At 46.3% G+C, this 15,309-nt stretch overlaps 1 protein-coding gene across 3 annotated transcripts in view; it reads left to right on the top strand.

Moving 5' to 3' along the window:
• Nucleotides 1–7,643, top strand: part of LOC110536806 (ras-specific guanine nucleotide-releasing factor 2) — a 54,550-nt gene extending 46,907 nt beyond the window's left edge. For 2 of the 3 annotated variants that reach the window (XM_036937093.1, XM_036937092.1), the window contains 6 exons: nucleotides 5,567–5,670; nucleotides 5,755–5,839; nucleotides 5,999–6,276; nucleotides 6,409–6,526; nucleotides 6,621–6,689; nucleotides 6,794–7,643. In XM_036937093.1, the coding sequence (XP_036792988.1) occupies nucleotides 5,567–5,670; nucleotides 5,755–5,839; nucleotides 5,999–6,276; nucleotides 6,409–6,526; nucleotides 6,621–6,689; nucleotides 6,794–6,889 (750 nt within the window). In that variant the 3' untranslated portion in view covers nucleotides 6,890–7,643. Of the gene's footprint in view, nucleotides 1–5,566; nucleotides 5,671–5,754; nucleotides 5,840–5,998; nucleotides 6,277–6,408; nucleotides 6,527–6,620; nucleotides 6,690–6,793 lie in introns of those variants that run through there. The other variant, XM_036937094.1, reaches the window with a different exon arrangement.
• The last annotated feature ends 7,666 nt before the right edge of the window (nucleotides 7,644–15,309 follow it).

The raw sequence follows: 15,309 nt of genomic DNA, 5'->3' as shown, positions 1-15,309 counted from the left end.
TCTTCTTCTTTCCCCTGCAGAGTGTAAGATTATAGTGGTGGGCTTTCCACTATGTTGAGACATTACTTTGGAGTTCCTTAACGGAGTTACTCCATCATATGGTGCTGTTTTTACTGCTTGGATATTAAACCGGCTAGGTAATATTGCAGTTGGCGTAAAACAAAAAAACGAATAAATCAAATCCATTAACTGGTTGCTGTTTTTTTGTCTGTCTGTTTTTCCCACACGAGTCGTCCCTGTTTTTTGCAGAGGTACTGGATAATTTATCCCTCACCGTGTTCCTATTCCTCCAAGCAGGTCACGACATAAGCTTACCCAGGGCGTCTGACCCCTGCTCCGTGGCCTTGTTGACTTGGCTGAACTCATGGCCTCCCTATGTGACAGGTGTGATGGTGGCATCGCCCTGGGGATCTATCTGCATACCTTGTGAATGCACTGCCTGGGTTTGAGCCACGCGGAGAGGGCGGTGGAGCCCCTACTGGATGCCTGTTTTGTGTGGTGTTCTCAGAACGCCTGTGCCTGGTGTGATTGGAGGCCATGCGCAAGTGGGTTGGCCAGGCTCAGGCTGGGGACAAGCTCCCTCCCTCAGGAGGGGTGCGTCAGCGAGCTGTTAGTCCCTCTCCTGGGCCCAATACCCCTCCCAGGAAGCGTGACCGGAGCCGCCACAGGCAGAGCCCATCTGCTGCCAGTCCTGGATGGGGGGTTTATAGCTTTGATGGCAATGACAGCTGTTCTCTGTTGGCCAGTGATAAGCTGTTCCTGGGGGACGATGCTGGCACTATTCAAAACTGTGAGCGGGGCTACCAGGCTGACAGGCCATCAGAAGCCGGCAGCGGGGCTTCATCGCCCCCAGTGGCTCGAGAGGCTATGAGTAACCTACTCACTCGGGTAGCCACTACACTGGACATCAAACTGGTGGACAGTAATGACTCTCCATCTGTCCCCATCTCTACTGGTGGACAGTGAGGACTCTCCATCTGTCCCCAGCGTCTCGAGAGGCTATGAGGACCCTACTCACTCAGGTAGCCATTGCACTGGACATCAAACTGGTGGACAGTGATGACTATCCATCTGTCCCCATCTCTACTGGTGGACAGTAATGACTATCCATCTGTCCCCATCTCTACTGGTGGACAGTAATGACTATTCATCTGTCTCTATCTCTACTGGTGGACAGTGAGGACTATCTATCTGTCCCCATCTCTACTGGTGGACAGTGATGACTATCCATCTGTCCCCATCTCTACTGGTGGACAGTAATGACTATTCATCTGTCTCTATCTCTACTGGTGGACAGTGAGGACTATCTATCTGTCCCCATCTCTACTGGTGGACAGTGATGACTATCCATCTGTCCCCATCTCTACTGGTGGACAGTAATGACTATCCATCTGTCCTCATCTCTACTGGTGGACAGTAATGACTATCCATCTGTCCCCATCTCTACTGGTGGACAGTAATGACTATCCATCTGTCCCCATCTCTACTGGTGGACAGTGAGGACTATCCATCTGTCCCCATCTCTACTGGTGGACAGTAATGACTATCCATCTGTCCCCATCTCTGCTGAGTTCCGCGAGGCCTTGCAGGAGAGCTGGGCCTCTGCCAGGGGGTGCTTCCAACTCACAGCAGAGACTGGACCATGGAGTTATGTTGCGGGCGCAGAGTCACTCGGCTTCTGGGAGTACCCGACCATGGACAACATGATAGCTGCCATGGTCCTCCCGGATGGGTAGATTATAGTATGAAACCCGCGACTGAAGCCGGGACACCCCAGAGTCTTTGATCTGGACTTGAAAGCCATATACTGTATGGGTCCCTCTGCTCTCTTGGTCACCTTACTAATGCAGCCATGTTGCTGCAGGCCTCCCTGCAGACTCTGTTGCACCGGCTGCAGGAGGGTACAGAAGTGTTCCTCTGGGAAGCGAAGTGTCTTGCCTGCTTTCCATGCTCCAGAGAGATTTGGCCCGCACCAACGTACGGGCCATGGTGCGGGTGGTTACCTCCTGGCTGCCAGCTGCTCTCCAGAGCACATTTGCTACACTCCCCATCACCCCAGGGCTGACGTTTGGCCCAGGGGTTGATGACATTCTGGAGCAGACCGATAAGGTTCGTAGGGACCGGGAGACCCTGAGACGGTTCATGCCGCCTTCTCAGGCCCCGGGATCAAGGCAGACGGACCGTCGCCACCCACCTCTAACCTAATGATGGTGGGGCCTCTCTCCTGCCCCATCGCCTCGTGCTGAGGGACGACAGCAGTGAGGGGCACAGTGTGGTGCGGTTGAGCAACAACCTGTCAACCGTCACCGCCATAGGGACGTGCTTGGGGGACCCAGGTGCCCGCGGCACCAGAGGTGAGGCAGGCCCCGGCAGGACCCCTGACACACCCTTCCGCTTCTCACGGACTTAAAGGGCAAAGTAGCAGGAGGGTGTGGAGTCCCCCTGGGTGATATCCACAATGCTCGAGGGGTTCCGGTGCCTGCCCCCGTCCTTCAGGGGCCTTCGTGTCATCACGGTGGCCGACCCCCTGAAGAAAACCCTGGGTCTGGAGATCTCCTCACTCCTGGACAAGGGTGCCATCCGCAGGATCGAGACATCAGAACGGCTAGGTGGGTTCTACTCCACTTATTTTGTAGTCCCAAAAAGAGACGGAGGGTTTCGACCGATTCTGGACCTCCGCAACCTCAGTGGGTACTTGAAGGTACTGAGGTTCCACATGTTGTCCCCAGCCCGTGTGTTGCAGGCCGTGTCCAGGGACCAGTGGTTTGTGATGCTGGACCCAAGGGATGCATACTTCCATGTTCCTGTTCACCCAGCTCATTGGCAGTACCTCCGATTCACTTTCGAAGGGACAGCTTACAAATTCATGGTTCTTCCATCCGGCCTCTCCTTGGCACCCACAAAGTGCATGGACACTGTCCTGGCACCTCTCACGTCCCGAGGATTGTTGATCCTCAATTACCTGGATGATTGGCTGATTTGTGCCCCGACCAGAACCCAGGTCCTGTCAGACAGAGACATGTTCCTGACCCACATTGGCAGGCTGGGCTTTACTGTAAACGATAAGAAGAGTTGTCTGACACCCACCCAGAGAGTGGCCTTCATTGGCATGGAACTGGACTCAGTCTTCACGAGAGCACGCCTGCCCACCAGAAGGGTTCAGGCGATGTTATCTTGCCTTGACCACTTTCGGCAGGGGCGGGTGTTATCCCCACCTGTTGGGCTTGCTGACGGCGACCTCCCACCGGCAAGCACCCGAAGCACCACCATAACCGCCAGCTGCGGGTGACCGCACAGTGCCTCAGGGCATTGTTGAGGTGGCGCTGTTGCTCCTTTCTCTCAGGTGCTGTGGAGATGCTGTGGATGTGCCACCGGGAGCTGGTCAGCACAGATGCCTCCCAGATTGGCTGGGGGGGTGTGGCCAAGGGCAGGTCGGCCATCGGCTGTTGGCTACCCCCTTGGAACGGCAGGCTCATCAACACACTAGAGCTTCGAGCTGTAATGCTGGCCCTGCTGTCTTTCCTTCCACATGTGAAGGGAATACATGTCCTGGTGAGAACGGACAACACCACAGTGGTGGCTTACATCAAACATCAGGGTGGACTGAGTTGACCCACCTCCTTCATCTTATGGCACGGGAGTTCCTTCTCTGGACTCAGGGATGTCTAGCATCTCTACACGCAGTGCACATACCTGGGTTCCTGAATGTGGCAGCAGATATGCTCTCAAGGGAGGGCCCGCCACCTTGGGACTGGAGCCTACATCCTCAGGTGGTGCAGCACCTGTGGGACACGTTCGTAGTGCGCAGGTGGACATGTTTTCCTCCCTGGACAATGCACACTGCCCCCTGTGGTACTCCATGTCAGAGCCACCAGGGCTTCTGGGTTTGAATGCTCTGGCTCACGGTTGGCCAGGGCTGGAGCTTTACGCATTTCCCCCTTTTCCGCTGATACAGGCTGTGCTGGACATATTGCTGTCTCAGGCCGGTGGAACTCTGTTGCATCTGAGACCATACTGCCTCAGTTTTTGGGCTTGGCCGCTGAACAGCACCAATGGCTGCCTAGGTGGAGCGGACACGGTCAGTGAGAACAACAGACCAGCTCTTTGTATGCTATGGTGAGGGAGTCCTGGGGGCTGAGCTGTCAAAGCAGAGGCTCTCTCACTGGATCGTGAACATGATTACGACAGCATACTGCCTGGCTGGAAGGCCAGTGCTGGGATCTATGGTGGCACATTCAACACGAGGTGTGGCTGCGTCCTAGGCTCTACTGAGAGGAGTGCCCCTCGCTGATATCTGTGCTGCGGCCAGCTGGACTTCGGGTGAATGTGGCACCTCCCTCTGCGGTTGGGTCAGCGGTCCTGGGCGTCGCCTCCCCTTCTGGGGACTGTGCCGGGATCTCCTTCCACATTGATGGCCCCTGCATCTTGGTCCCGCGCTGGGACTTCGCCGTTGGCTGGCCAGGTTCTTCTAGCACCGACAAAGTCTGGTACAGGTATACCAATATATTGAAACATAACGAAGGTTACGTATGTAACCACGGTTATGTGAGCTATATGGATCACTCCAATCCTCTACAGTGCTAGAGGCGCATCGAAAATGATGTAGAGAACGTGTGTCACGGCCATGTACACGGGAGTAAATCTGTAAATCCTCACCTCAGATGTATCCCTCCGCCGTGGAGTGATACCCATATATTGGAGTGGTCCATATAGCTCACATAACTGTGGCTACGTACGCAACCTTTGTTTTGTCACACAACACAATGCCACAGATGTCTCAAGTTTTGAGGGAGCGTGCAATTGGCATGCTGACGGCAGGAATGTCCACCAGAGCTGTTGCCAGATAATTTAATGTTAATTTCTCTACCATCGTCATTTTTGAGAATTTGGCAGTAAGTCCAACTGGCCTCAAAACCGCAGACCATGTGTATGGCATCGTGTGGGCGAGTGTTGTGCTGATGTCAATGTTGTGAACAGAGTGCCCCGTCGTGGGGTTATGGTATGGGCAGGTATAAGCTACGGACAATGAACACAATTGCATTTTATCAATGGCAATTATAATGCACAAAAATACCGTGATGAGATCCTGAGGCCCATTGTGAGGCCCATTTCTGTAAGGTATCTGTGACCAACAGATGCATATCTATTCCCAGTCATGTGAAATCCATAGATTAGGGCCTCATGAATTTATTTACATTGACACATTTCCTCATATGAACTGTAACTCAGTAAAATCTTTGAAATTGTTGCATGTTGCCTTTATATTTTTGTTCAGTATAGATTGGAGATTGCACTTTTGAGAAAACTCCATTGCTTCTATTTTACAGGGAAAATAAATCAAGCTCAGCTCATATACTGTATTTGACATGTACCATGTGCAGCAACATGTCAACCAGGTTTTATCCCCTGTAGAACCACATTAGTCCACTGTGTCCTTGTGTATATTAGTTTATATTAGCTGTCAACAAGCCCAGAGTATACAGTTCATAGTGGAGAGAGTGTAGACATGGAATACTGTTTGTGGCACTTTGAAAATATATCAACCAATTGAATATTGGTTTAACAGACGGAGTGTCCCAAAGCAGAGTGTTTTGATTCTCTGTCTGCGATGGAGCTGGCTGAACAGATCACCCTGCTAGACCACATTGTGTTCAGGAGCATCCCTTACGAGTGAGTGTATATTCTACATCAGAGAATAGTATTGTTGTGCTGTTGTTGTTTTTGCATAATTGTGGTGTGTTCTGTGTCCACCAGAGAGTTTCTGGGCCAGGGTTGGATGAAGCTGGAGAAGTTGGAGAGAACTCCATACATCATGAAGACCAGTCAGCACTTTAATGATGTAAGATTTAAAACAGATCTATACTCTATAGCTCTATACCAGACAGTACTTCAGATCTAAACTCATATCTTAACATATCTCTTTATCCCGTCTTTCCTTTAACTCTGCCTCTTTCCCACCCCCCATTTCTCTCACCCCCCCTGTTTTGTCCTGCTCTAGATGAGTAACCTGGTAGCGTCTCAGATCATTGCCCATACAGACGTGGGCTCCAGGGCTAACTCCATAGAGAAGTGGTTGGCTGTGGCTGGTATCTGTCGCTGCCTCAACAACTATAATGGAGTTCTGGAGATCACCTCAGCTCTCAACCGCAGCGCCATCTACAGGCTGAAGAAGACATGGGCCAAAGTCTGCAAACAGACCAAGTCACTGATGAGCAGGCTACAAAAGACCGTGTCATCAGAAGGCCGATTCAAGAACCTGAGAGAAACCCTAAAAAAGTAAGGAGGGAAAAAAGAGTGAACGTGTGTCTCTGGGAATTTACTCCTAGATTATCACTAAGGACTTTGTGACAAGTTAGGAAAAGCATGAATATTATGTGAATATTGATTGATGGATTGATGTTTGTGCAGCTGCAACCCTCCGTGTGTGCCCTACCTGGGGATGTATCTGACTGACTTGGCCTTCATCGAAGAGGCAACACCCAACTTCACTGAGGAGGGACTTGTCAACTTCTCCAAGATGAGGATGGTAAACACACACACACACACACACACACACACACAGTCAATCACTCTGCCTGTATCTCTCTCATTTTGTCTCATGTCTCTTCTCTCTGTTCCAGATGTCTCACATCATCAGAGAGATCCGTCAGTTCCAGGGTGCGCCCTACAGGATAGAGCACCAAGCCAAGGTAACACACACTACACAGTCGATCAATGGAGTTGTTCTTTGTCACATGCGCCGAATAAATCAGGTGTAGACTTTACCATGAAATGCTTACTTACTCTCTCCCAGGTTACTCAGTTCCTGCTGGATAGGACTCTGGTGATGGATGAAGACACTTTGTATGAGCTGTCACTGAAGATTGAACCCCGCCTCCTTCCTAGCTAAACACAAAGAAACACCACACAGTTGGTTTCACTCCAGCTGGCACTTAGTGGCACTTAGTATTTAGTATTCTTATTATCATCAGCTTGGTAACCATGGAACCGATGGACGGGAGAGCCCTGAGAGTCACCTGGTTTAGGGTTCTTGTTACTTTAGCAGCATTGCCAATGAACAACTCATGTGAAGACGTGCCTTGCTTGTAAATATGTACATATCAAGATGCTGTAATAAACTGTATTAGTGTAGTGATAACTGTTATAATGATGATCTTGCATACATTTCAATGTAACATATAATAATATATGCCATTTAACAGACGCTTTTATCCAAAGCAACTTACAGTCAAGCGTGCATACATTTTAAGTATGGGTGGTCCCAGGAATCAAACCCACTGTCCTGGCGTTGCTAGCATCATGCTCTACCAACTGAGCTACAGAGGATTCACATTGCTCTGAAGAAGACTGAACCCAGTTAGATTTAGGTTTGGCTGTACCTGTGACTTCGAGAGGGAGAAGCTGGCCAGACTAATGGCAGCTGTGGGAAGAGACTAGTGAGGAGGGACAGTGGCTGTCTCTATATTGTCCTCTACTGGTGAACTAGTGGAAGGTCAGCCTCATATCTTAAAGTGATTGTGAGCATTCCCCAAAATATTTTTAAAATCAAATGTTATTGGTCATATACACGTATTTAGCAGATGTTATTTGCAGGTGTAGCGAAATGCTTGTGCTTCTAGTTTCGACAGTGCAGCAATATCTAACAAGTAATATCTAACAATTTCACGACAAATACCTAATACACACAGTAAAGGAATGGAATTAAGAGTATATAAATATATGGACGAGCAATGTCAGAGCAGCATAGACTAAGATACAGTAGACAGTATAGAATTAAGCAAAAAGGCCCGAGGAGGTGTGGTATATGGCCAATATACCACGGCTAAGGGCTGTTCTTATGCACGACACAGCCCTGGACACAGCCCTTAGCCGTGGTATATTGGCAATATACCTCAAACCACTGAGGTGGCTTATTGCTATTATAAACTGTTTACAAATGTAATTAGAACAGTAAAAATAAATGGTTTGTCATACCCGTGGTATATGGTCTGATATACCACGGCTGTCAGCCAATCAGCATTCAGGGCTCGAACCACCCAGTTTATAATACAGTATTGTCACGCCTCCACCTGCTCCCCCTCCCTGATGCTCGAGAGAGCCAGGCTCCCCATCATTACGTGTGTCCGCGCAATATTGGACTCGCCTGGACTCCAGGTTTCACTTTGTTGATTGCCACTTTTATATCTGTCTGTTCCTCAGTTTGTTCCCTGTGTCAGCATTATTGTCGTTATGTTTCCCCTGTCCAGATCCTTGTTTGTTTCTTGTCAGTTGTTTATTAAATGTTCACTCCCTGTACTTGCTTCTCGTCTCCCAGCGTCTGTCCTTACAGAATGCTGACACCCCAATTTGAAGCATCAGGGAGTATTATTATTATTTTTTTCTGGTGACGTCGTGTCCAGGTGCCGTTGCCGGAGGAACCAGAGATGCCTCAACTGGTTTGTTGGGCTCCCATACCTTAGCTGGCTCGAGAGGTTTCCTTGCTTCATTTGGCTTGGCAGGCTCTCACACCATGTCATGCCTTGGCCGCCTCATCAGGCTCCAGAGCCTTGGCCTGCTCGTCAGGCTCCCATGTCTTGGCCGGCCTGTCACGCCTACTCCCCTACGCCTACTCCCCCTCCCTGGTGCCCGAGGGTGCCAGGCTGCTCATCATTACGCACACCTGTCACCATCATTACGCGCTTCAGCGCAATATTGGCCTCACCTGGACGCCTTCACTTTGTTGATTGCCTCCTCTATATGTCTGTTCCTGAGTTTGTTCCCGGTGTCAGCATTAATATTGTTTTGTTATCCCTGTCCTGACGCTGTCCGTGTTTGTTTCATGTCCGTTATTTATTGAATGTTCACTCCCTGTTCACTCCCTTCTCGTCTCACAGCGTTGGTCCTTACAAGTATATACATATGAGATGATTAATGCAAGGTATGAAAACATTAAAGTGACTAGAGTTCCATTTATTAAAGTGGCTATTGATTTCAAGTCGGTGTATGTAGGCAGCAGCCTCTCTGTGCTAGTGGTGGCTATTTAACAGTCTGATGGCCTTTAGATTGAAGCTGTTTTTCAGTCCCAGTCTCAGCTTTGATGCACCTGTACTGACCTTGCCTTCTAGATGATAGCGGGTGAACAGCCACTTTTCTCAACCGTGTAATGTGTAATATACAGTAACTTATTCTCCTCAGAGCCAAACAATATAGAGAATATACATGTATATGGCTCCACTACTCCCAGTCTTTACCCAAATTGCAGTTTCAGCAATGTTTATTTCAAACATCTGTTTTGGAGATGACAAGATTCAGATTATGTTCTTGGGTAAAGGGATTTGAGCCAAACAATATCTCACTGCTAGTGTGAAGTACAGTCTTTAAAGTTACTAACAGCTTTTGTCTGAATATTTATGTGTTGTAGTTTATCTTTGGATGTGTTTATGTATTAGTATTTGATTGTTATCTGATTACTTGTTCCAACAGTATTATTAAAAAACCTGCACTATTGATTTGTAAAGTATGTCAATAGATTTGTTTTACTTATTTGACATTTTATTTGCTTTTGGCCATATTTTCCAAAGGGGGGGGGGGGGTTACAGGTACAATAAAACAATTAAAGAAATGTATCCAAAAATAACCCCAACCCATTCCTCATTCCCCATCCACCACCCCACATCCTCCTCCCCACCCGGAAACCATGTCCCCACCACGCCTATTTTCCAAATGTTGGAATGTTCTCAAACCAGCACTGTCCATAATATCAGTAAAGGTACAGATTCTACATTTGGACCAGTAGGGGGATGCAAAAGGCTGCCCTACAGATCGCAAGACATTATTGTGAAATTATGGTGTAGGGGCATGCCATTTTGATTCCCAGTTACATTGTTATTACATTTTGCGCCAAGTAGATATTAGTGCAATAAAAGGACAGAAGTGTAGTTTACATTATTTAAGGGATATACAGGGCATTCAGAAAGTATTCAGAACCCTGCACTTTTTCTTACGTTACAGCCTTATTCTACAATGGATTCAATTGTTTTTTCCCCCACATCTACACACAATACCCCATAATGACAAAGCAAAAACGGGTTTTCAGACATTTTTCAAAACAGAAATGATAATTTGCTTAAGTATTCAGACTCTTTTATTCAGTACTTTGTTGAAGAACCTTTGCAACTGATTACAGCCTTGAGTCTTCTTGGATATGACGCTACTGTCAGTGTCGTGTGTATAGGTGGCAGGGAAGTCAGGCACAGGAAAATCAAACTGAGTGTAATGGAGTTATTTAATAACAATAAACGAAACATACTCCACACTAAATGTAACAATAAATAAAGTGGGTACGAAGACCCGTCGCGCACCAATACAAAAAATAACAACACTGAATAACAAACAATCTCTGACAAAGACATGAGGGGAAACAAAGGGTTTAATACACAACAGGTAATGAATGGGATTGAAACCAGGTGTGTAGGAAGACAAGACAAAACCAATGGAAAATGAAAAATGGATCAATGATGGCTAGAAGACCAGTGACTTCAACTTCGGTAGAAGTTGTGACAGCTACAAGCTTGGCGCACCTGTATTTGGGGAGTTTCTCCCATTCTTCTCTGCAGATCCTCTCAAGCTCGATCAGGTTAGATGGGGAGCGTCGCTGCACAGCTATTGTCAGGTTTCTCTAGAGATGTTAGATTGGGTTCAGGTCCGGGCTCTGGCTGGGCCACTCAAGGACATTCAGAAACTTGTCCCAAAGCCACTCCTGCGTTCTCTTGGCTGTGTGCTTAGGGTCTTTGTCCTGTTGGAAGGTGAATCTTCGCCCCAGTCTGAGGTCCTGAGCGCACAGGAGCGGTGCCTGGTTTCCTCCAGACGTGGCACTTGGCATTCAGGCCGCAGAGATGGTTGTCTTTCTGGAAGGTAGGTTCTCCCACCTCTACAGAGGAAGTCTGGAGCTCTGTCAGTGACCATCGAGTGACCACCCTTCCCCAGATCTATGCCTCGACGCAATCCTGTCTCGGAGCTCTACGGACAATTCCTTCGACCTCATGGCTTGGTTTTTGCTCTGACATGCACTTTCAACTGTGACACCTTATATAGACAGGTGTGTGCCTTTTTCAAATCATGTCCAATCAATTGAATTTACCACAGCTGAACTCCAATCAAGTTGTAAAAACACCTCAAGGATGATCAATGGAAACAGGATGCACCTGAACTCAATTTCCAGTCTCATAGTAAAGGGTCTGAATACTTATGTAAATAACGGAGCTAAGCCGATATTTCCTGTTATAGCTATGGCTGAGGGATTGGTACATAGTATTTTAATCATATTAATGAAATTGGAGCCGATTCCCATATGTTCCAAGACAGACCAGCGGTATGACCATTCTAGTCTATGAAAAGCTTTTTCTACATCGAGAGCTAATACAGCTCAAGGAGCTGTTGTTTCTGATGAAGCATCTAAGATATGTAAATCATGATGATGATCATGATGATCATGATTTGATATGTTTATCAAAGATAGCGGGCAATAGTGAGAACACTGGGTGGCATCCTTACCTTTTATTTCATTAAAGCAAAATTCGTGCTGTATTTACATCTCCCAAATGAACCTTTGTGAACAGCTGTATTTATCATTTAGAGCAATAATGGACCTAATTGATTCCAAAATGTTAAATGGACGTTAGTAGGATACCATCCCATCCAGGTGATTTGTATTCATGCTATCCAATGCCCTTTTGAGTTCTTTGAGAGAGATTTGGGCTCCCAGTGAGGTGGCTTCCTCTGTTGAGAGAAGAGGAGTTCTTAATTCTGTTAGAAAGGACTTAGTCTGTGGATTTACAATCAGAAGACTATCGTTCTTTATAGAAGCGGGATAATCTTTGATTAATTTGGTTTCTGATAGTAATTCCCCTGTTTCAGATTCAATAGTTGCTGTACACTGAGTGTACAAAACATCAAGGACACCTTATTAATATTGTTCCCTTTTTTCCCTTCAATGCTTCCCACAGTTGTGTTAAGTTGGTTGGATGTATTTTGGGTGGTGGACCATTCTTGATACACACAGGAAACTGTTGAGCATGAAAAACCTTTGCTCTGCAGTTCTTGACTCAAACCCTTGTGCCTGGCACCTAGTACCATACCCTGTTCAAAGACTTAAATATTTTGTCTTGCCCATTCACCCTCTGAATGGCACATACAATCCATGTCTTATTTGACTAAAGGCTTAAAAATAATTGTTTTAACTGTCTCCTCCCCTTCATCTACATTGATTTAACAGGTGACATCAATAAGGGATCATAACTTTCACCTGGATTCACCTGGTCAGTCTATATCATGAAAAGAGCAGGTGTCCTTAATGTTTTGTAAACTCACTGTATCCGCTAATTGATTATTACTGCGTAGCTTGTTAGTCAGTAAACGACTGGGATGATTAATGATTACCATGGAAGTAATGGTTGACTCTTACTCGATGGATGGCTAATTCTGCTCTCTGTCTTATCAATAAATTAAGTTATGTTTTGACTTTGGTCTGAAAATAGTGTTTGTTGAGACCGCTCTAACACAGTTAACAACATTTCCAAATCTGATATTTTCTTTGTGATTTATTCTACCCAGATGCAAATTCAGTTGATTTTTTATATATATATATATATATATAAAACCTTTGGTGGCATCCCATAGAATCTGGATGTCATCGACTGAATTTTTATTGATCATTATAAATTCATTTAGTTCAATTTCAATTCACAGAATGTAGGATTTTGTCGTTATGAAATGTTGAAACGCCATCTTGTGGCTCTTTTAGGAGATTCTGACATTTGACGTTGGCAATAGTAAGCATGTCGAATTTCGATTTTCTTAATTAAAGGAAATAGAGGTGTAAATAATAGTATGAAATCGATTTGTGAGAATGATTTATGCCTGTTTGAGTAGAAAGTGTACTCTTTTGCTTTAGGATTATGTGCCCGCCAGGCATCAATGAGGTTGTAATCAGAGAGTATATGCTGGAGATCCTTGGTAGTGTGTAGATTATAGTTGGTTTTGTTAGATTTGTCACGCATGTCCAAAATGGCATTCATGTCTGTCCCAATAACCAGATGCAATTAACTTAATTCTAACAATATGCTGTTCAGAGAATCAAAAAACCGTAGCATCATATGAATTTGGAGCATGCACACTAATAAAGGCAAATTTCTTTCCATTGTGGATATATTTAAGGAAAGTGATACTGCCTTCTTGATCTTTGCTGCCTTTACCCAATATGGTAATTTTGAGTTTCTTATGTATCATTATGATAATACCTATAGTTTTGTTTGGTGCTGATGAAAAAGCAGCCAGTTTGTGAAAATGCTTCTCTATTCTATGTGAGTCCTTTTGGAGCAGGTGTGTTTCTTTGAGCATTGCTATATCATGTTTTTTTTGCTAGGATATCAAGACAGCTGGAACGTTTAATAGGAGAGTTTAGGCCTTTCAAATTCCAAGAGAAAATAGCTAGCTTTGCCATTTAAAAAAATAAATAAGAATGAAACCCAGCCATTGGTCATTCCCCACCCAGAACCCCCTGTGAACCATTCCCCTTCCCTCCAGCCCTCTTCCCTATACCATTACATTTGACATGTTATTCATTTAGCAGATGCTCTTATCCAGAGCAACTTCGAATCAAATCAAATCAAAGTGTATTTGTCACGTGCGCCGAATACAACAGGCGAAATGCTTACTTACAGGCTCTAACCAATGGTGCGGAAGAAAAAAAAGGTATGTGTGTGTGTAGGTAAGTAAAGAAATAAAACAACAGTAAAAATACATTTGAAAAAAGAGTAGCTAGGCTATTTACAGACACCTGTTAGTCAGGCTTATTGAGGTAGTATGTACACGTAGGTATCATTAAAGTGACTATGCATATATGATGAACAGAGAGTAGCAGAAGTGTAAAAAGAGGGGTTGGCAGGTGGTGGGACACAATGCAGATAGCCCGGTTAGCCAATGTGAGGGAGCACTGGTTGGTCGGGCCAATTGAGGTAGTATGTACATGAATGTATAGTTAAAGTGACTATGCATATAAGATAAACAGAGAGTAGCAGCAGTGTAAAAGAGGGGTTGGGGGGGGGCACACAATGCAAATAGTCCGGGTAACCATTTGGTTACCTGTTCAGGAGTCTTATGGCTTGGGGGTAAAAACTGTTGAGAAGCCTTTTTGTCCTATACTTGGCACACCGGTACCGCTTGCCATGCAGTAGTAGAGAGAACAGTCTATGACTGGGGTGGCTGGGGCTTTGACAATTTTTAGGGCCTTCCTCTGACACCGCCTGGTGTGGAGGTCCTGGATAGCAGGCAGCTTTGCCCCAGTGATGTACTGGGCCATACGCACTACCCTCTGAAGTGCCTTGCGATCGGAGGCCGAGCAATTGCCGGACCATGCAGTGATGCAACCGGTCAGGATGCTCTCGATGCTGTAGAACCTTTTGAGGATCTCAGGTCCCATGCCAAATCTTTTTAGTTTCCTGAGGGGAATAGGCCTTGTTTTGCCCTCTTCACGACTGTCTTGGTGTGTTTGGACCAATCTAGTTTGTTGTTGATGTGGACACCAAGGAATTTGAAGCTCTTAACCTGCTCCACTACAGCCCCGTCGATGAGAATAGGGATGTGCTCGGTGCTCCTTTTCCTGTAGTCTACAATCATCTCCTTTGTCTTGGTTACGTTAAGAGATAGGTTGTTATTCTGGCACCAGGAGAATATTCTCTGACCTCCTCCCTATAGGCTGTCTCATCATTGTCGGTGATCAGGCCTACCTACCACTGTTGTGTCGTCAGCAAACTTAATGGTGTTGGAGTCGTGCCTGGCCATGCAGTCGTGGGTGTACAGGGAGTACAGGAGGGGACTGAGCACGCACCCCTGGGGAGCTCCAGTGTTGAGGATCAGCGTGGCAGATGTGTTGCTACCTACCCTCACTACCTGGGGGCGGCCTGTCAGGAAGTCCAGGATCCAGTTGCAGAGGGAGGTGTATAGTACCAGGATCCTTAGCTTGGGGATGAGCTTTGAGGGTACTATGGTGTTGAACGCTGAGCTGTAGTCAATGAACAGCATTCTCACATAGGTGTTCCTTTTGTCCAGGTAGAGAGTTAATAAATGTTACAGTAGAAAGTTAATAAATGTTCATACTTTTTTCCTACTGGTCCCCCATGGGAATCAAACCCACAATGCCATGCTCTACCAAGTAAGCTACACGGGACATTACAGGGTTGCAACATAACATGCTGCAGCCTTACTGTAACGCTCGTCTGATGAAGAAGGATCGGACCAAAGCGCAGCGTGGTAAGTGTTCATGATTTTTAT

This window comes from Oncorhynchus mykiss, chromosome 12 (genome assembly GCF_013265735.2).
Source record: "Oncorhynchus mykiss isolate Arlee chromosome 12, USDA_OmykA_1.1, whole genome shotgun sequence".
Classification (NCBI taxonomy): Eukaryota; Metazoa; Chordata; class Actinopteri; order Salmoniformes; family Salmonidae; genus Oncorhynchus; species Oncorhynchus mykiss.
Note: the sequence above shows the minus strand (reverse complement) of the source record. Positions and strands in the feature narration are given on the sequence as shown.